General features: G+C 42.5%; 1 protein-coding gene across 2 annotated transcripts in view; it reads right to left on the reverse strand.

Moving 5' to 3' along the window:
• RAD9B (RAD9 checkpoint clamp component B) overlaps positions 1-22,952 on the reverse strand; it is a 138,263-nt gene that overhangs the window by 45,752 nt on the left and 69,559 nt on the right. For both annotated transcript variants that reach the window (XM_077292812.1, XM_077292809.1), the window contains exons 7-9: positions 17,250-17,359; positions 11,211-11,275; positions 10,972-11,073 (exon numbers count right to left, since the gene is read on the reverse strand). In XM_077292812.1, coding sequence (XP_077148927.1) covers positions 10,972-11,073; positions 11,211-11,275; positions 17,250-17,359 — 277 coding nt within the window. The remainder of the gene's footprint in view (positions 1-10,971; positions 11,074-11,210; positions 11,276-17,249; positions 17,360-22,952) is intronic.

Genomic DNA, 22,952 nt, shown 5'->3' on the forward strand with positions numbered 1-22,952 from the left:
TACTCTTGCTTGTTCCCTTCTGATTTTTCTGATCACTAGTGGAATCAGAGACATCGGAGGAAAGGCGTATGCCAGTTTGAACTTCCAAGGATGGTGGAGAGAGTCCAACATGTCTGGATGATCCATGAAGTTCAGGGAAGCGAACCTTTTTACTTGTCTGTTGTCTCTTGTGGCAAACAGATCTATCTGTGGTATACCCCATGTTCTTGTTATCATTTTGAATATGGTTCTGTTTAAGGTCCATTCCCCTTGGCGTAACATGTTTCGACTGAGGTAGTCTGCTTTGATGTTTTCTACCCCTCTGATGTGTAGGGCTGTTAGGGATGCGAGATGAGACTCTGCTAGCTGGAAGATGTCTGCTGCTATGGTCATCAGACTTCCTGACCGTGTACCACCTTGACGGTTCACATATGCCACTGTGGTGGAATTGTCCGAGAAAACCCTTACATGTGCTCCTTGAATCTGTGGAAGAAAATGATTTAAAGGCATATTCTACCGCTCTTAACTCTTTCCAATTGGAAGAACATGTTAATTCTGCCTGGTCCCAAGTATCTTGGGCCAGACTATCCTCCATATGTGCACTCCACCCCATAGGGCTGGCGTCGGTAGTAATTATCTTAGAAGGGTCTATTATCCATGATACACCCTTTGAAAGGTGCTCCATATCTAGCCACCAGGATAGGGATTCTATGACATCTTTGGAAAGAGTTAGTTTACTTTCCAGATGTCCTTCTTTTCCCTGAGCAGACAATACTTCATACTGTAATTGACGGGTATGAAATTATGCCCACGGCACAGCTGGGATACACGAGGATAATGATCCCAGTAAGGACATAGCTTTCCTTAGTGTCATGTGTGGGTTGTCCATTGCCTCTGACACTTTTGATTGTATAGTCACTCTTTTTGACTGTGGGAGGAAGCATTTCTGAGATATGGAGTCTAGCTGGATTCCTAGAAATGTTTCAACGGTTTCTGGATTCAGCCTGGACTTTTCGAAGTTCGCGATCCAACCTAACTCCTGTAGGGACGAGATCGTATTAGATAATCGAATTTTACATTGAAGTATAGAATTTCCTACTACTAGAAAATCATCTAGGTAGGGTATTATCAAAGTGTCCCGTTGGCGTAGATGAGCCATCACTTCTAATATCACTTTTGTGAAGATGTGGGGAGCCATAGAAAGCCCAAATGGCATTGCTACGTATTGAAAGTGACGAACCTGTCCTGCCAGGATGACTGCTACGCTTAGGTACTGCTGATGTTCGGCATGTATGGGAAGATGATAGTAGGCATCTTTTAGGTCTATCCCGGCCATGACACATCTAGGGAACAAAAGTTTGATGGCAGAACTAATGGATTCCATTTTAAAAGTATGATTACGCAAAAAGGAATTTAATTTTTTGAGATTTATGATGGTTCTGAATGAACCATCTGGTTTATTGATCAAGAATAAAGGGGAATAGAACCCTCTCCCTTCTTGATCCTGGGGAACCTCTATTAGGACTTTTTAGATAGAAGAGATAGGATCTCTAATTCCAGAGCCCTTTGTTGCTCCCATCCTTTTGGGGATGTTACTACAAAAGAATCCCAAGGGATTCGATCAAACTCCAATTTTAGACCGTATTGTATAATGTCCAGAATCTATTGGCTAGATATTATTTGTTCCCATTTGGGAAAGAAAAATTTTAATCTGCCACCCACTTCATGGTCAGCGGTATTTGTTACTCTTTGGATTATAGGATCCGCTAAACAAAGCACCTTTTTGTTTTGGATCTTTCGTCTCCCATCGCTCACTTTGCTCAAACGGTTTGTTTCTGGTAAAGGGGCGTCTTCTGAAGGCTCTCCTGTAAGATGGAAGAGATTCATTAGGGAAGCCTTTCTTTCTTTCTCCCGCTTTATTCAGGAGTTCATCCAACGTTTTCCCAAAAAGGAACTCACCCTGGCAGGGAATCGCACAAAGTTTTGCTTTTGCCCGTGCGACCCCTTTCCAGTTTTTCAACCAGAGTGCTCGCCGGGCTGTGTTTACTAGGCCGGCTGATCTGGCTGCTAGGCATAGCGAATCCACAGAGGCATCTGCCAGGAATGCTATCGCTTCTTTAATTAGAGGGATTTTCGGCAAGATTTACTCTCTCGAAGTTCTACCTCTAATTTGTTCCTCCAGCTGTTCCATCCACACTAGTAGTGACCTTGCAGTGCAGGTACTAGAGATAGCTGGCCTGAATACCCCCGTGTTAGCCTCCCACGATCTTTTTAGTAAGGCTTCCGCTTTACGGTCTAATGGTTCTGTCAGGACCCTCGAATCCTCAACCGGTAAGACCGATTGTTTAGACGTGGAAGCGACTGCGGCATTAACCTTTGGCACCTTTGACCAGGAATTTAGTTCCTCATCGCTGAAGGGATAGCGTCTCTTAGAGGATGATGGTAGGAAACCTCTTGTATTTTGCTTATCCCATTCTTTTTTAATTATTTCTTTAATAGTGGGTATGACGGGGAAGGATCTACGTTTTTTCTATCCTAACCCCGTAAACATGATGTCTTGAGCTGATTTTTTCCCTTTCTCGTCTGGGCACCCCATTGTGCTCCTGACAGATTTTAGTGTAGTTGTCTACACTGCTGTTAGGTAGACAAAGCCCCCCTTCATTCTCGGATAAACTCAGCTGGGATCCAGATTCGTCCGAGGATCTATGTACATCCTCTGATTCTGAGCTTGCTGGAGATCGGGACCTGCTTGGTTGGCGGATACTGGTGCTACTTGTATGCGCCAAACCCTGCATTTCTTCCCGGATTATGGCTCTAACATCAGATGGAGTCATTATATTCTCCTGCCGTAAGGTTAGCATGATACATTCGGAGCATAACCTCTTGGTATAAGAATCCGGGAGGGGCTGCGCACATAAGGCACATTCCTTGTGCTTGGACTTGTGTGTCCTTTTCTTAGTCTAGAAGAAGGGGATACAGGAGGAACATATATCAGCATATAGGAAGAGGCTCTTTTAAAAACTCACCCAGTGAAGCTGACAGGTTCCGGTTCTGGAGGCGGATTTTTTGGCAAGTGATCCTTCTGTTTGGTAGTAGATCTTTTTTCTGGAGGTCGACCACATCTTTTAGTGCTGCTCCTAGCGCTTCTCTTCTTGCTGGGAGATTGCTGCTCTGCTGCAGGCAGGTGTGCTTCGTCGGCCGGTGAAGCCATCTCATACACACCGGTCCGACGCCAGCGCCGCTCTTTTAAAACTGGCACCGAATCTCCTGCCTCCCCGGACCCAACCCGGAAGTGCTCCGGCGACTTCCGGGTTAGACACGCCGCTCTCTGCACCATGCGGCGGCTGTGGATATTAAGCCAGCCGCTGCAGCGCACGCGTCCTCATGGAGCCAGGCGGACCAAAGGTGACCGGACCCGGACCATGGATGGCTGGCCAGACGAGGGGGGAGGCTGGAAGCAGGGGCTCCCCCGCCGCTGCTTCTGGAACTGCAGCCCCTGCCATTCCCACAGATACCAACGCAGGCGGGTGCATGGCCCAGGAATCCTCTTGGACTGCAGGTACTTCGGATTCCTATAGGAACAGGAAACCTAAACTGAGGAGGAGAGGGGACCGCCTCCTTTTATTCTGTAGGTTTCCTGTTCCTATGGGCGGATCCCTCTCTCTCATGTGGGGTGCTGTTGTGGCGAAGGGTAAAAATGGATATCTAGAGCGCCAAAAGTCATACCATTGCAATTCCCCTAGTATCTTAGTCAATGTCATGTCTTTCCCCTCCTCACCCACTGAGTCCTCATGATATTTATCTAAGGCGGGAGTAAGATAAGTATCAAAATCTCTCATAATAACAATGGAAGTAGATTGGAACTCAATAAGAAACGGGAGAAGCATTAGTATAATTTTCATTGAGAATGGCGGTGGGACATTAACTGCCACTATACACACCCGGATCCCAAACAGCAAGAACACTAGACAGATAAATCTACCCTCCGAGTCTATCCAGGATTTCTCACATGTAAAGGGAAGTTCCAGTGTATAAATATGCTGACACCTCTGGCATAGGCGCTATATGCGGACCTCCCCACCATTTGCTAAGGGACTGCGCACTTTCAGATGTCGCATGTGTTTCCTGAAAACAAATGATCACATTCTTGTAATCCTTATAGGCTTTAAATATAGCATGTTTCTTATTGGGCTCTCCCAGTCCCTGCACATTGCATGATATCAGATTAACCTGTCCCGCTATTATTAGGCTCATGTCACAAGTGTTTCACTCCAACCTGGGAGATCTGGGGGTACAAGATCACTGCGTATTGTGAATCGAAGATCTTCCATTTAGCCCATGTATTTTGATCCCATATTAAATTAAATTGAGTTTCCTTTCGTGCTGAAGAGGTTAACGACGCTTTCTATGCTGGTCAGAAACATGTAGCTTCATTTCAGCTGCTTCTGATCGGATCGATAACTCTTCCTATAAAACCTGGCAAGATTTCTGTCCTGCCAGTGAAAGCTCTGCTTCCTTGCTCTTAGGAGACGCTGTGCTGAATAGGAGTTTGTTGTTATTGGAAATTCGTCTTCCTGTGGGGGGGTGATAAAGTTGGAGTGTTCAGTAGTTTGCTGTTGTACACGTGTGCTTATCTCCTGGTCCCTTTTCCCATTTATTTTATTTCTTCCGGACCCTATCTTTCTCCCTATAGTTGGTTAGTGCTTTTGTATGATAGAGGTTTTCTGTTATCAGTTTTGTCTTTTGTGTCTGGTTTACCTTTCATTTCTGCTCCATGCCTCATATGGTGGGGGAGGGGACAGATTAGGATTTTTACAGGAGCATAATATGGTCGGAGACTGGGGCCTCTACCTTCAAGAGTATCCCTAGGACAGGCATAGTTAGGGTCCCAGCTCCAGTTTGAGGCCCCTGTTCCTTACTGAAGACTGTCACAGCATGACATTTTCACTGGCCCAAAACATTTTGTGCCCTGGTGTGGATCCCATTGTAGTCCTTGTCAAACAATCACAGGGCCTGCCGCATGAAGTGTTAGACCAGTAATCTAGGGTCTCTCAGCAGCAGACTGTTGGTCTGGCGGGCAGTCAGGCTGAACTGGAACCTAAGGTAGCCCTCTCGGATAGGTTTTCTGGAGAACAGGATAAATTTATAGTGTTCTGTGAGGCCTGCAAACTGTATTTTAGGCTTCATCCCATTCATCTGAAAGTGAGAAGCAACTGGTTGGGATTGTTATTTCTCTCCTTCAAAGAGATCCTCAATCCTGAGCCTTTTCACTTCTTGCGTATTCCTTGTCTCTCCGGTCAGTTGATGTTTTTGAGGCTCTAGGCCTTGTGTATGATGATCCGGACTGTGTCTCTCTTGCTGAATCTAAGCTACGTAAGCTCCAGCGGGGAGACTGGACACAAGAGTAATTCTGCTCATGGTTCCATAGATGGGCCACTGACACCCGATTGGACGATCCTGCTCTTAGGAGTCAGTTTTGTCAGGGCCTGTCTGAAAGACCCAGTCAGATCCGATGGTGCCAGAACGAGTTGCCCCATCCAACTGCATGGGTTCCTTAGATGACTCAGACTCAGGGGGTTGTCTCTTTATGTCTCTGGTGAAGACGGCAATCCAACCGGATAGCCAGAGGCATGACTGCTTCAAGGGAAATTGGAGTCTCATACAGGGCTAAGGCATCCTTCACCCTTACTGACAGAACTGGCTACAGAGCGCAGAGTAATTCCACTTAGCGTCAGTGGACCACCCCCAGAACTTAGAGCAATTATCCGCCGGCCGGTCTTCCCTGCCAAAGCTGATGTAGTGTGGATTAAGCCAGGGAGATGCGGTCGGGGTCGCCGTATTTAAGACCCAGCACCAGAAAAAATTTCTCCACTGTCTGGAGTGGAGAGAGAATGCCCATGCTCACCCTGAAGGAGAGAGATTATAGCCTAAAGTATAGTTTACAGGCCTCCCTAATAATAATAATCTTTATTTTTATATAATAATAATAATAATAATAATCTTTATTTATATAGCGCCAACATATTCCGCAGCGCTTTACAATTTAACAGTTTCAAACACAACAGTCATGAGTAACAACATTAACAATACAATAATTAAAGCAAAATAAGACGACCCTGCTTGTGAGAGCTTAGAATCTACAATGAGGTGGGGGAGATACAAGGTACAGGTGTGTATTTACAATGATGGTCCAACCATCTTCAAGGGGTAAGGGATAGATGGAAGTAGTGAATGGGCTACACACACACACTTACACATAAAATGACTTTGATTAGGGAACGTGATAGGCCGCTCTGAACAAATGTGTTTTGAGGGAGTGCCTGAAACTATGCAAATTGTGGATGGTCCTAATATCTTGGGGTAGGGTATTCCAGAGGATTGGCGCAGTACGGGAGAAGTCTTGAGTCGGGAGGTACGGATTAGTGCAGAAGTTAGTCGAAAGTCGTTTGCAGAGCGCAGTGGTCGGTTAGGCCGATAGACAGAAATGAGGGAGGAGATGTATAGGGGTGCCGCACTGTGGAGGATGGACATTAAGGATGGACTGGAGACAGAAGAGTAACGGGGAGGCCAATTAATAGAGCATTGCAGTAGTCCGGGTGGGAATGGCTCAAGGAGACTGAGGGTTTTTGTTGTTTCCATGGTGAGAAAAGGGCGGATTCTAGAGATGTTCTTTAGGTGTAAGCAGCAAGAGCGGGCAAGAGATTGTATATGGGATGTGAAGGGGAGATCGGAGCCAAACATAACACCCGGACAGCACGTCTGCTACCGGGTGTTATTATGGTGCCACCCACGGAGAGGGAAATGTCAGATTTAGGGAGGTTAGTAGACGGCGGGAGCAGAAGAAGTTGTTTTGGAGAGGTTGAGTTTCAGATAGAGAACGGACATGATGTTGGAGACTGCGGACAGACAGCCACTGGCGTTCTGTAGTACAGCAGGGGTAAGGTCAGGGGATGACGTGTTTAGTTGTGTGTCATCAGCATAAAGATGGTACTGAAAGCCAAATCTGCTTATGGTCTGTCCAATTGGGGCCGTGTAGAGGGAGAAGAGAAGGGGCCAAGGACTGAGCCCTGAGGTACCCCAACATTGCTATCATATTTCGCAGCGCTTTACAGTTTTTTGCACACATTATCATCGCTGTCCCTGATGGGGCTCACGATCTAAATTCCCTATCAGTATGTCTTTGGAATGTGGGAGAAAACCGGAGAACCCAGAGGAAACCCACGCAAACATGGGGAGAACATACAGACTCCTTACAGATGTCCGTGGGATTTGAACTCAGGACTCCAGCGCTACAAGGCTGCAGTGCTAACCATTGAGCCACCGTGCTCCCTGAAAACAACAAACTTGCACACCCCCAAAAGTATTTGTCAGGCAAGCCGATCTTGGTCTCCACTAAGGGTTGCCTGGGAGTCACAGTTCCCAAACCTGATTTGTTAAGAGTGCTGCAAAACTACAGTGTATAGATTTGTCACCTCCAGACTGAGTTGCTGCAGTTGCCCTGTCAGACCAGTGACCCATAATGAATTAAAAAAATGGTTTCAGCCAGAGCTAATGTCACAACTCTGTTGTCGGGTGTCCTGGGAGCAAGGGTTCCTTACCTGTCTCTAATGCTAGGGGCGCCCTATATCACCCTGTACCCGGTATTACTTGTGATGGTGAAGACGCTGGGGCCACGTACCTTGCCTTAGCTCCTGAATCCGCCCTCAGTCTGTACCCTTCCCTGACCCAAGGAAGAGGGGAGTACTAGTGTACCATAATACACCAACCAGACTAACGAGGTAATACAAATAGCGATAAAGGAAAATACAAATCATACAAATGTACTCTCACAAACAACAGAGGAATGCAGCAGTGAGTTGAGGATGGGGTAAAACTAAAGTAGGAGAAGGATAGCAAATTAGCACACACCCAAAACCTAGGAACAGTCACCGATAAATCTACTAAATGCCTTCCCAAATAACAACCACCAACCTCCAACCATGCAGCAAAAGCAAGCTCTGGCAATGGGTGCTTGCCAAGATTATATAAGAGATGGAAGTGGCTAACAGTGAACAGCTGAGCCTTAATGAAGGAAACTGAGCAGATTAACCCCTGCACCATTTAATATGAAGCTGAAGTGCTTCTAATCAGTGCAGGAGTAGGAGAAATCAGATGCTGCGGTCTTCTGGCTCCTCTCTGTCTCGGTAAACCAGTGACACCCATTCATCCAGAAGTGTATTTGAGTTCAAACACTGATGTTGGATGAGAGGGCCAGGCTGCGATCTCTGTTCTACTTCATCCCAAAAGTGTTTGATACTAATGAAATAAAGGCTCAGTCAAGTCCTTCCACACCAAATTAACCCAACCATGTCTTTATGTCATGTGTCTGGAATCAAACCCTTGATCATGTGGTCGGCGTCTCTTTCCGCTGAACCATAGCATTTACACCTTTTTTTAGGTGTTTTAGCTCTGTTATCTTTGTTTCTTTAGTTTTTTGGCAACATGTGTTTTTAATTTACTGTGTTTATCTGTTCTATCACCTTTCAAGTGCACCTTCCTCTGCTAGTGTTTCCTGCTGGTGATAGTCTTTGTTGGATTCATTATCTTTGCTGTACTTTATGTTGGTTGCAGTTGCTTCATGTGTAATTCCTTTACTCCTTAGGGAATTGCTATTCTAGCAATACTAGGACCTGCTAAAGACATTCAGGATAAGCTTTCGTCGAGTGGGGGCGCCATTGCGTTATTTTAGGGTGCCAACCTCCGTGGTCAGGAAGAGACAGACCAGGGTCAGAGGAGTGCTTATTCCTAGTCTGAACAGGTCTGTCAGGCTCAGGTATTTGTCTCCCTGGTTTGTGCATTACCTGTCTGAATGTGATTTAGCAGTCATAGCACTGTATAGCCCTTGCTTTGTACACTAGAGCACAGTCATGTTGGAGCAAAAAAAGTGCCTTCCCGTCACCTCAAAGATGGACCAAAACAATTGTCTAAAATGTCTTAGAATAATTAACATTTCCCTTCACTGTAAATAATAAGGGTCTAAAGGTACCGTCACATTAAGCGACGCTGCAGCGATAGCGACAGCGATGCCGATCGCTGCAGCGTCGCTGTTTGGTCGCTGGAGAGCTGTCACACAGACCGCTCTCCAGCGACCAACGATGCCGAGGTCCCCGGGTAACCAGGGTAAGCATCGGGTTGCTAAGCGCAGGGCCGGGCTTAGTAACCCGATGTTTACCCTGGTTACCAGCGTAAAAGTTAAAAAAACAAACAGCACATACTCACCAGCGCGTCCCCCAGCCTCTGCTTCCTGACACTGACTGAGCTCCGGCCCTAACAGCACAGCGGTGACGTCACCGCTGTGCTTTCACTTTCAGTTTAGGGCCGGTGCTCAGTCAGTGTCAGGAAGCAGAGGCTGGGGGACGCGCTGGTGAGTATGTGCTGTTTGTTTTTTTAACTTTTACGCTGGTAACCAGGGTAAACATCGGGTTACTAAGCGCGGCCCTGCGCTTAGTAACCCGATGTTTACCCTGGTTACCAGTGTAAAATATCGCTGGTATCCTTGCTTTTGCTGTCAAACACGGCGATACACGGCGACCTAGCGACCAAATAAAGTGCAGACCTTCTAGCAGCGACCAGCAATTTCACAGCGGGATCCAGATCGCTGCTGCGTGTCAAATACAGCGATATCGCTATCCAGGTCGCTGCAACGTCACGGATCGCTGGCGATATCGCCTAGTGTGACGGTACCTTAAGCCAACTCTTGAAAACAACCCCATAGCATTACCCCTTCTCCACCAACCTTTAAAGTTGCATAATGCAGGGGATACATTTCAACAGTGGCATCCCATTACAGCCTCCTGAGGAAGCCATCTTGGTATGGCAATACACATGAGGTAGCAGTCCCAACACAGTTAAATTTTGGACTATCAGACATAACCTTTGGCCCTGATTCATCAAACCAATTTTGCGACCTCCCCCCCCCAATATATACTACAAAAAAATAATGAATACATGAACTCCATAATTGTAAACATTAAAAATGTAAGGTACTTGTTTAGAGTTTTTGATTAAGGAATTCAAAAGTCATCCAACCATGTTCCTTTTACAAAAAAGTGGATTCTTCACGATCTTCCAATATCTTAAAAAGAATTTTAACATGATTTGGAGTTGTCCTCTGTGTTGGAGACCACCACAATATTACCAAAAAATATAAAAAACCTTTAGCATTCCCAAAAGAAGTCATACAACTGCTTGATAATCTAAAATACAACAATGTGTAGAAATTAGACACACTTTAAACTATATTTAACAATGATCTGGAATTGAAAAAATAAACATCATTAATTGGGAAAAACAAAAGACCTAAAAACTACACTCAGCGTAGCAATAGCAATGCCAAAGCCAATCTATTATTATAACCCCATATGGCTTTTCTACTTTTTGGGATTGGATGAAGTCCCTAAAAAACAAGACCTATTATATGCCAGATTTTATTAGTGACAATTACTTATAGCATCCAAATGAAAAAAATATATCAACTCCACCTCTTTCAGGAATAATAGACAATATTTCAATGTGCAATATATATATTTTTTTTATAATTTTCTTTTTAGATTATGAGCCTTTCTAAAATTCCTTCCAGGCTTAATCGTAGAATAATTATTTGTTGAGATTTGAAAAAAAAATCAAGTCAAACTTAAAAATCAAAAGGATACAAGTATGGTAACTTAGAAATTATGTAATCTACATATCTATGTTTTATGAGTGTATAAAAAAAGTCTAGTTGAAACCTTTTTCACTTTCCACACCCCCTCTTTGAATTCCTGTCCGCCATCACCATAACTCCATCATTCCTCAAACCTTCCTGATTTTATATAAGTTTGATAAAACCAATACAAATGGATTGAAAAACGCAATAAAAAAACACTGTTCAGAAAAAGGAAGGATCATATCCATGGCAAGAAAAAAAGGATTTCAATCTATGTGGAATATGTTTGTAAAAAAAGACTGACTTACTTAATAACTGATCCTTCAGAAGATGCATCGTCCATTTCTTCTAATGTTGCCAAAACAAAGTTTGCTTCAAATACCATGTCATCTATACTGAAAATGATTGGTCTAAAATGACACAGTTAAGTAATTATTGGTCTTGACACAAACAGTTTGTTTACAAGATTATTAGAAAAGCTGAAATTACCATCTGCAGTTAACATTTAGAATAATGTTTATAAAGAAATTTATTAGATAAAACCTACTCTCCTGGTTTGTGGAAATGAATTGTAATGACAGCACTGGTCGCCTCCGCAAATGACAAGAAGCCCTATAAACAGAGAGCGCTGAGTAAGAAATGAGTGTCACAAGGCAATTAGATTAATGCTTTAGTCTTCACAATATAAAATAATTACATATAACTTACATTGTTTCTACTTATCTTTTACCACTAGGACATCTGTCTCACTGGCTCATATGGCTCACGGTGCTCGTATCAGAGTTTGATCCGAGTATCAGCATGGTGTGATCCGATTCTCTCGTAAAAGGACAACATTTCTTCATCTTCTCGATTTTGTGAATCCCCAGAAATCAGACTGCACTCAAATTTCATTTAAATGCAGTCCGATGTTTTCCACGCACCCACAGACTTCAATAGATGAGTTTCATTCGACTTCAATGTGAAATCGCAGCAAACTGCAATTTTTTTTCTCACTGACTGATTCTGACAGCGAAAAAAAATCAGGCTTCAGCACTGCCCCATTGAATAACATTAAATATCCCAAAACAAAGATAGAACTTTTACCTGTTTGGATTTATTGCAACTGTAATAACATCGTGAGGGGTAAAATACTCACATACAGGTCCTTCTCAAAAAATTAGCATATAGTGTTAAATTTAATTATTTACCATAATGTAATGATTACAATTAAACTTTCATATACTATAGATTCATTATCCACCAACTGAAATTTGTCAGGTCTTTTATTGTTTTAATACTGATGATTTTGGCCTACAACTCCTGATAACCCAAAAAACCTGTCTCAATAAATTAGCATATCAAGAAAAGGTTCTCTAAATGACCTATTACCCTAATCTTCTGAATCAACTAATTAACTCTAAACACATGCAAAAGATACCTGAGGCTTTTAAAAACTCCCTGCCTGGTTCATTACTCAAAACCCCCATCATGGGTAAGACTAGCGACCTGACAGATGTCAAGAAGGCCATCATTGACACCCTCAAGCAAGAGGGTAAGACCCAGAAAGAAATTTCTCAACAAATAGGCTGTTCCCAGAGTGCTGTATCAAGGCACCTCAATGGTAAGTCTGTTGGAAGGAAACAATGTGGCAGAAAACGCTGTACAACGAGAAGAGGTGACCGGAACCTGAGGAAGCAGTGGACTGAGTCTGGTGTGGAAACATCCAGAGCCACCGTGCACAGGCGTGTGCAGGAAATGGGCTACAGGTGCCGCATTCCCCAGGTAAAGCCACTTTTGAACCATAAACAGCGGCAGAAGCGCCTGACCTGGGCTACAGAGAAGCAGCACTGGACTGTTGCTAAGTGGTCCCAAGTACTTTTTTCTGATGAAAGCAAATTTTGCATGTCATTCGGAAATCAAGGTGCCAGAGTCTGGAGGAAGACTGGGGAGAAGGAAATGCCAAAATGCCTGAAGTCCAGTGTCAAGTACCCACAGTCAGTGATGGTGTGGGGTGCCATGTCAGCTGCTGGTGTTGGTCCACTGTGTTTCATCAAGGGCAGGGTCAATGCAGCTAGCTATCAGGAGATTTTGGAGCACTTCATGCTTCCATCGGCTGAAATGCTTTATGGAGATGAAGATTTCATTTTTCAGCACGACCTGGCACCTGCTCACAGTGCCAAAACCACTGGTAAATGGTTTACTGACCATGGTATTACTGTGCTCAATTGGCCTGCCAACTCTCCTGACCTGAACCCCATAGAGAATCTGTGGGATATTGTGAAGAGAAAGTTGAGAGACGCAAGACCCAACACTCTGGATGAGCTTAAGGCCGCTATTGAAGCATCCTGGGCCTCCATAACATCTCAGCAGTGTCACAGGCTGATTGCCTCCATGCCACGCCGCATTGAAGCAGTCATTTCTGCCAAAGGATTCCCGACCAAGTATTGAGTGCATAACTGAACATTATTATTTGATGGTTTTTTTGTTTGTTATTAAAAAACACTTTTATTTGATTGGTCGGGTGAAATATGCTAATTTATTGAGACAGGTTTTTTGGGTTATCAGGAGTTGTATGCCAAAATCATCAGTATTAAAACAATAAAAGACCTGACAAATTTCAGTTGGTGGATAATGAATCTATAGTATATGAAAGTTTAATTGTAATCATTACATTATGGTAAATAATGAAATTTAACACTATATGCTAATTTTTTGAGAAGGACCTGTACAGGATAGCAGTTCTATAGTAAGAGATATTATACATGCATACAGACTTGAAAAAAATCAGCATAGAAAACAATTAAAAAGTTTGTGTGTCCAAAAATGGGTGCCATGTCACTATTTTAAAAGAATTTGGAATAAAGACAAGCTTTTTTTATCAGCTGGACTCATCCTGCTTTTTTGTTTAGTGTATGACAGTAGCCAAACATAAAATACAGATAAAGTTGTATATTTGCTTATGCCACACGAGGAACGGTATAAAAATAAATAAAACTAATTCTTCAACTGCTGATTTGTTTATTCTGCCTCATAAAGATCACCCGAATTACGTTTTTTTGGTCGCTGTGAGATTGAATTAAAATGCAATAACAGGCGATCAAAACAACGTATCTGCACCAAAATGGTATCATTAAAAACGTCAGCTCGACACAAAAAAAATAAGCCCTCACCCGACCCGAGATCACGAAAAATAGAGACGCTATGGGTATTGGAAAATGGCACAATTTTTTTTTTTTTAGCAAAGTTTGGATTTTTTTTTCACCACTTAGATAAAAAAGAACCTAGACATGTTTGGTGTCTATGAACTCGTAATGAACTTTGGCACTCAACTTATGATGATGTGAAATTTCAATGGCAGCCACTTGTACAAACGTTTCGGTCAGACATATTGACCTTCTTCAGTGTACTGGTCTCTTAGAGACACTATTCGTGTGTGGCCTGAGATCAGATTGCGGTCCTATATGTGGATCCTATGTATAGGCATGAGTGGATGCACGATGGTAAAGGACAGTATATGAAAATGCACCACTGCTTGTCTGGAAAATGGAATGGGTCCGACAGCACAAGCTAGTGTAATCTCCAGGAGTATGAAGGAACCAAAATTGCGCATAAGATCATGGGCCGAAAATGATTGGCTATCAAACCAATACCCATAGTAATAGGAGTATGGATATGGAATGACTGGAAATACTGCACCTATCAAAAAAATATATGTGCAACATGACAAAAATATTACCACTCCATGCTATTTAATGCCTTAAGAACCGAGCCACATTGTACATTAATCACCAAGCCTCATTTTTAAAAACTGATGTGTCACTTTATGAGATAATAACTCTTCAAAATATCCCAGTGATCCTGAGACATGTGGTACTTCATGTTAGTGGTTAATTTTGGTCAATATAATTTGCGTTTATAGTCATAAAAGTAGGTAGAGTTATACTACACTAAATAATTAATAAATAAATATTTTCCCTATGTCTACTTTGTTAGCATCATTTTTTAACCCCTTCATGACCTCAGGATTTTCCGTTTTTCCGTGTTCGTTTTTCGCTCCCCTCCTTCCCAGAGCCATAACTTTATTTTTCCGTCAATATGGCCATGGGAGAGCTTATTTTTTGCGTGACGAGTTTTACTTTTGAATGACATCATTGGTTTTACCATGTCGTGTACTAGAAAACGGGGAAAAAATTCCAAGTGCGGTGAAATTGCAAAAAAAAGTGCAATCCCACACCTTTTTTTTTTGTTTGGCTTTTTTTGCTAGGTTCACCAAATGCTAAAACTGACCTGCCATTTTGATTCTCCAGGTCATTACGAGTTCATATAGTGTAGTGTATCGTGGCACAGCTGTAGAGGTGCACAAAGAAGGTTCCCAAACCAGTAACCATATATGAAATAAACTTTGGCACTCAACTTATGATGATGTGAAATTTCAATGGCAGCCACTTGTACAAACGTTTCGGTCAGACATATTGACCTTCTTCAGTGTACTGGTCTCTTAGAGACACTATTCGTGTGTGGCCTGAGATCAGATTGCGGTCCTATATGTGGATCCTATGTATAGGCATGAGTGGATGCACGATGGTAAAGGACAGTATATGAAAATGCACCACTGCTTGTCTGGAAAATGGAATGGGTCCGACAGCACAAGCTAGTGTAATCTCCAGGAGTATGAAGGAACCAAAATTGCGCATAAGATAACTGACAAGGTACATGTGACCCAAAAGCACAGGCTAGTGTAGTCTCCGGGAGTATAAACTGTGAAGGAACCAAAACCGCGCATAAGATAACTGACGAGGTATCTATAGTGAGCCAAGGAAGTGGTAAGGCACGTACCCCGTATATGAGTAAGCAGCACGGATCCAAAGAATGGACCAAAATTTGGAGTCCCTTGTCGGGAGAGGCAGAGGTGTGAACATAGAACGCGGTGTCCGCCGCTTGTTCTGAGGCTCACTATAGATACCTCGTCAGTTATCTTATGCGCGGTTTTGGTTCCTTCACAGTTTATACTCCCGGAGACTACACTAGCCTGTGCTTTTGGGTCACATGTACCTTGTCAGTTATCTTATGCGCAATTTTGGTTCCTTCATACTCCTGGAGATTACACTAGCTTGTGCTGTCGGACCCATTCCATTTTCCAGACAAGCAGTGGTGCATTTTCATATACTGTCCTTTACCATCGTGCATCCACTCATGCCTATACATAGGATCCACATATAGGACCGCAATCTGATCTCAGGCCACACACGAATAGTGTCTCTAAGAGACCAGTACACTGAAGAAGGTCAATATGTCTGACCGAAACGTTTGTACAAGTGGCTGCCATTGAAATTTCACATCATCATAAGTTGAGTGCCAAAGTTTATTTCATATATGGTTACTGGTTTGGGAACCTTCTTTGTGCACCTCTACAGCTGTGCCACGATACACTACACTATATGAACTCGTAATGACCTGGAGAATCAAAATGGCAGGTCAGTTTTAGCATTTGGTGAACCTAGCAAAAAAAGCCAAACAAAAAAAAAAGGTGTGGGATTGCACTTTTTTTTGCAATTTCACCGCACTTGGAATTTTTTCCCCGTTTTCTAGTACACGACATGGTAAAACCAATGATGTCATTCAAAAGTAAAACTCGTCACGCAAAAAATAAGCTCTCCCATGGCCATATTGACGGAAAAATAAAGTTATGGCTCTGGGAAGGAGGGGAGCGAAAAACGAACACGGAAAAACGGAAAATCCTGAGGTCATGAAGGGGTTAAAAAATGATGCTAACAAAGTAGACATAGGGAAAATATTATTTATTTATTAATTATTTAGTGTAGTATAACTCTACCTACTTTTATGACTATAAACGCAAATTATATTGACCAAAATTAACCACTAACATGAAGTACCACATGTCTCAGGATCACTGGGATATTTTGAAGAGTTATTATCTCATAAAGTGACACATCAGTTTTTAAAAATGAGGCTCGGTGATTAATGTACAATGTGGCTCGGTTCTTAAGGCATTAAATAGCATGGAGTGGTAATATTTTTGTCATGTTGCACATATATTTTTTTGATAGGTGCAGTATTTCCAGTCATTCCATATCCATACTCCTATTACTATGGGTATTGGTTTGATAGCCAATCATTTTCGGCCCATGATCCGGGGTAGTGATTGATTCAGTATTGGGTAGGTGGAGCGCTGATGTCATTGTGTCGTTAAAAGGTAAGTAATTGGTCACGTGACTATGTCTATTGACTTACACTATTGAATACTGAAAAGTGATAAGAAAATAGGCGCATACGAGGTAGGATGTGATTTGTCGCCATGCTGGTGGAAGTGGTATCATCCAGTTAACACACCTCTGGATCAACATGATTTGTTCTAGGTATAATAGCGGTATGTTATTTAATTGTATAGAACAAGGATAATAATATGTTTTACTAGCTGGATCAAGCATTAAGAATGGACTGACCTCTTACAGTGAGTTATAGTTTAGAGGGCAGGTTATGGTCCATAGGGTTTAACTTGTGTGATCCTTATTTTCTCTGGTGGAAATACCTACAGAATGTTTTCAGCAGTGTATTAGTAATTTTATTACATTTCATGTCTTACCCTGACTTCCTTTAAACAAAATGTTACATCAGACGAGTCAATTTTAATTTGAAAGTCATTAAATTCATCAGAGCCGAGGTGAATTTCAGTATGCATTAACTTTGATAGTCCTGTATAAAACAAAAATATATATTGATATAGCTATGGAGAATTAAGACCGTCTAACATTAATATTAAGTCACTTGTGAACTCACCCTTTGAGATTTTTCAGAGAAATACCTAAAATATATATTCCTTTATGTTATTCCTTTATGCTGTTATGGTTCAGGGAAAATGCTATTAGCCAACTACAGGAGAAATGTAGTATTCCATGATGGCTACTAAAAAGAGTAACTGGTCATGTAACAAATGGATGGACCAAGTCTAATAGAGCAAAATAGGCTTTTCTTAGGACCGCTCCGCTCTGGTACAAAAATTGAATTTTCTAGCGGGGAACCATTCTATATTATGTCCATATGACCCGATAGGACACATGGAAATATGGAAATATGTTGTCTTTTAGAAACAACTCATTTAAACATTCACCCTATAACACAAACCTCTCTGCAACATTTATCTTTACAACTTGCTTTTTATGTTGCCTTTTCCGAGGTAGATTTATGAGCGTTCTTTCCTCTGTGCCTGTCTATGAGACATCTTCCATCACCCTGCTGTCAATGCATTCACAGTGGGAACAAGTAGGAGTCTGCTGATGCTGTGCAATCAATGACAGACTTTTCTATAAATTGCTTGTGCGCTGAAGAAAAGCCAGTGCAACTTACTATTCTGGGCACCTGCAATGGCCATAGCTCTTCCTAGCATCAACCGGTATATCATATCTAAGTAGATTCCAGAATTATGTGAGATTCTATCAGCACAATAAATGTTTTACTAATTGAATACATTTAAGAATGACAGTTATAATAAGGCGGACCAGGGTGAATCAAGTGGTAAGACCATGTTCATCCCTGCATTCTGAAATTTCGCTTCTCTGTTCTGTTTTTAAGAACGTACGAAATTCATGTTAAAATTGCATCTGTTCCATAAGGCTGGGGTCACACTTGGCGTAAGACAATACGCCACGTATTATACGTCCGTACTACGGCCGTAATACGGAGAAATGTTCCCAAAATATTGATCCGTAGTCAGGGTGTTTCAGCGTATTTTGCGCATGGCATCCTCCGTATGTAATCCGTATGGCATCCGTACTGCGAGATTTTCGCGCAGGCTTGCAAAACCGACATCTAATGGATTTATGTGCTCAAATGTTCGGTAAAACATATATACAGTATATATATATATATATATATATATATATATATATATGTCATTGAGACACATATATATATATTCTGTATTTAGATTTCATTCAGCGCGATATCTGTGAACAGCCGGTAATTCAATTGCCGGCTTTTCATTTCTCCTTCCCAAACCCGACAGGATATGAGACATGATTACATACAGTAGACCATCTCATATCCCCTTTTTTTTTGCATATTCCACACTACTAATGTTAGTAGTGTGTATGTGCAAAATTTGGCCGCTGTAGCTGCTAAAATAAAGGGTTGAATGGCGGAAAAAATTGGCGTGGGCTCCCGCGCAATTTTCTCCGCCAGAATGGTAAAGCCAGTGACTGAGGGCAGATATTAATAGCCAGGAGAGGGTCCATGGTTATTGGCCCCCCCTGGCTACAAACATCTGCCCCCAGCCACCCCAGAAAAGGCACATCTGGAAGATGCGCCTATTCTAGCACTTGGCCACTCTCTTCCCACTCCCTGTAGCGGTGGGATATGGGGTAATGAAGGGTTAATGCCACCTTGCTATTGTAAGGTGACATTAAGCCAGATTAATAATGGAGAGGCGTCAATTATGACACCTATCCATTATTAATCCAATAGTACTAAATGGTTAATAAAACACACACACACATGATTTAAAAGTATTTTAATGAAATAAACACAGCGGTTGTTTTAATAATTTATTGCTCTCTCAATCCATTTCCAGGCCCTCGCTTGGCAAAATAATAAACGCACAAGATACATACCTTCTGATGTCCGATCACGTCCCACGAGGTAATCCATCTGGATTAATAATGGATAGGTGTCATAATTGACGCCTCTCCATTATTAATCTGGCTTAATGTCACCTTACAATAGCAAGGTGGCATTAACCCTTCATTACCCCATATCCCACCGCTACAGGGAGTGGGAAGAGAGTGGCCAAGTGCCAGAATAGGCGCATCTTCCAGATGTGCCTTTTCTGGGGTGGCTGGGGGCAGATGTTTGTAGCCACGGGGGGGCCAATAACCATGGACCCTCTCCTGGCTATTAATATCTGCCCTCAGTCACTGGCTTTACCACTCTGGCGGAGAAAATTGCGCGGGAGCCCACGCCAATTTTTTCCGCCATTTAACCCTTTATTTCAGCAGCTACAGCGCTGAAATTTTGCACATACACACTACTAACATTAGTAGTGCGGAATATGCAAAAAAAAAAGAATGATTTCCATGAAATGAATGAAAACCATGTCTCATATCCTGTCGGGTTTGTGCAGGAGAAATGAAAAGCCGGCAATTGAATTACCGACTTTTCACTAACACCGCTGCGTATTTCTCGCAAGTCACACTGCTGGTCCGTGTGGAATCCGTATTTTTCTCGCCCCCATAGACTTTCATTGGCGATTTTTTTGCGCAATACGCTGACAAACGCAGCATGCTGCGATTTTGTACGGCCGTAGAAAGCCGTATATTACGGATCCGTAATATACGGCTAATAGGAGCAGCCCCATTGAGAATAATTGTGCCGTATGTAATGCGAGTTTTACGGACGTAGTTTCTGCGCTCTTACGTCCGTAAAACTCGCATGTGTGACCCCGGCCTAAGAGTTGCAAACAGAGATGCTTGATTGATTATAATGGGATCCGTCTATGTTTTTTTTTTATCTGTCAGTATTTAGAACTGCAAACATTTTTTTTTTCTTTTAATGAAAAGGGACACATGAAAGAACCCAGACAGACCCCAACAATAATCAAAGGGTCTTTTTTTGCGTCTGTTTGTATCAGTTATGTGACAGATACATATTGGATATGAATTCCGTCTCTATGTTCCTAACACTAAACAGACAAAAGTAGTTCCTGAATGCAGGTGTGAACATAGATTTAAGAGACGAAGTATTGTTCCTCTAATCTTCATATAATGCACCATGATAATTCTAGAAAGAATGGACACAAAAACAAACAATACTTTGATTACTAAGAGAATAGTGGTCAATTTCAGAAATGTATGAGAACATTTCATACTGCTCTGCAGCAGATGCTTGATTCCTTTCATTTGTATCTGGCAATAAAGATGTTGTCTTGGACTTTTATATTGATGAGAACTGAGCTGCAGTACCAGAGAACGGCCACTACACAATGCACGGAGACATGAGGTCTTAGCACTGTACGCTGTGTACATCTAGCCACAATCAGAGATACAAACAACTGTACAGTGGCGGTGCCAGGTGTTGGACACCCTTCAATATGATACTCATGACCTACTCTTAGTATAGGTCATCAGTATACCAGTCCTGGTCAACATTAACCCCTGGAGTTTTTTTTGGTTTTGCATTTTCGTTTTTCACTCCCCTTCTTCCCAGAGCCATAACTTTTTTATTTTTCAATCAATATGGCCATGTGAGGGCTTGTTTTCTTGCAGGACGAGTTGTATTTTTGAACGACACCATTGGTTTTACCATGTCGTGTACCAGAAAACGGGAAAAAAATTCCAAGTGCGGTGAAATTGCAATAAAGTGCAATCCCACACTTTTTTTTTTTTTTTTACTAGGTTCACTAAATGCTAAAACTGACTTACCATTATTATTCTCCAGGTCATTACGAGTTTACAGACACCAAACATGCCTAGGTTCTTTTTTATCTAAGTGGTGAAAAAAAAATCCAAACTTTGTTAAAAAAAATAAAAATAAAAAAGTGGCATTTTCCAATACCCTTAGTGTCTCCATTTTTCATGATCTGGGGTTGGGTAAGGGCTTAATTTTAGCGTGCCAAGCTGACATTTTAAATGATACCATTTTAGTGCAGATACAATCTTTTGAATGTCCGTTATTGCATTTTAATTTTAAAGCCAGCACTGATAACCATAGAGGGCTCCAAGAGACCTCAGGCTGCCATGCCGACACCCGGAAGATGTGGGCTCACCACCTGAGCCCACTAGAGATGAGCGGTGTTTGAGTCGAACTGTTCGCCAATCTCAAATTCGAGCTGTTTTGGGCGGTGTTCGAGTCATTCGTTGAACTCGAACAGTTTGCTTAAAATTCGGCTGTTCGAGCTTCTGTTCGATAACTATTTCTTCACCAAAAGCCTAACTTGATTTTCACATTTAAACTGTTTATCAATCTTAATAGACTGTTTCAGTGTATAGTGGGCAGAGGGGGGGGGATAGATCTGTGCTGAAATAATGCCGATCTCCATTTTTTTTTCTTTCCCGCATTTACAGTGGGGCGGTGCAGTTTCTCAGCCTATCAGCAGTGCACACACACACAGCAATGTGCATGTGATGCACACAAGCAAGGGCATGTGTCATTGGCTGTGTATGTCACATGTCCTTGCCCTATAAGAACCAGCCATTTTCCACGTCGCCACCATTTCCTCACTGCTGCAGCTTAGTGTTAGACAGCACCGCTGCTGCTGTGGGCGCTATACAGTCTAAGAGTGGTTTTTGCGAGCGAATTTTCTATTAGACAGAGAGAGATAGGTTTAAGGAGTCAGGACTAGTTGTAATATCAGCCCTTTTCAGGGTAGGTTACAGCAGTTCATAGCACTTTTTGCCAGGCAGGTCTGTGCCAGTGCTGTGCAAGTGTTTGTCACAGCATTTGGTGTAATCTAGCTCAGCCAATCCTTTTGGGCTAGTAGCATTGTTTGGTAGTCATCTGAGTAGCCCGCCTGTGAAGCTAGCTACACCGCCTGTGTATCTAAATTTTTACTGCATCTAACCCAGTAAATCGTTTTGGGCTTAGTAGCAGTGTCTGCACGTCAGCGGAGTAGCCCGCCTGTGAATATACACCGCCTGTGTGTGTGTATCTAAATTTTTACTGCATCTAACCCAGTAAATCGTTTCGGGCCTAGGAGCAGTGTCTGCACGTTAGCGGAGTAGCCCGCCCTTGAAGCTAACTACACCGCCTGTGTATCTAAATTTTTACTGCATCTAACCCAGCAAATCGTTTTGGGCTTAGTAGCAGTGTCTGCACGTCAGTGGAGTAGCCCGCCTGTGAAGCTAACTACACCGCCTGTGTATCTAAATTTTTACTGCATCTAACCCAGTAAATCATTTTGGGCTTAGTAGCAGTGTCTGCACGTCAGCGGAGTAGCCCGCCTGTGAAGCTACACCGCCTGTGTGTGTATATCTCTAAATTTTTACGGCATCTAACCAAGTAAATCCTTTTGGGCCTAGGACCAGTGTCTGCACGTCAGCAGAGTAGCCCACCTGTGAAGCTACACCGCCTGTGTGTGTATATCTAAATTTTTACTGCATCTAACCCAGTAAATCGTTTTGGGCCTAGCAGCAGTGTCTGCATCTTAGCGGAGTAGCCCGCTTGTGAAGCTAACTACACCGCCTGTGTATCTAAATTTTCACTGCATCTCACCCAGTAAATAGTTTTAGGCCTAGTACCACAGTTTGGCCGCTCAGCTCTGCTCGGTTTCCATCCATCGTTTTTTGTGCCAACAACT

The sequence above is a fragment of the Ranitomeya variabilis genome, chromosome 1, assembly GCF_051348905.1.
Source record: "Ranitomeya variabilis isolate aRanVar5 chromosome 1, aRanVar5.hap1, whole genome shotgun sequence".
Taxonomy (NCBI): Eukaryota; Metazoa; Chordata; class Amphibia; order Anura; family Dendrobatidae; genus Ranitomeya; species Ranitomeya variabilis.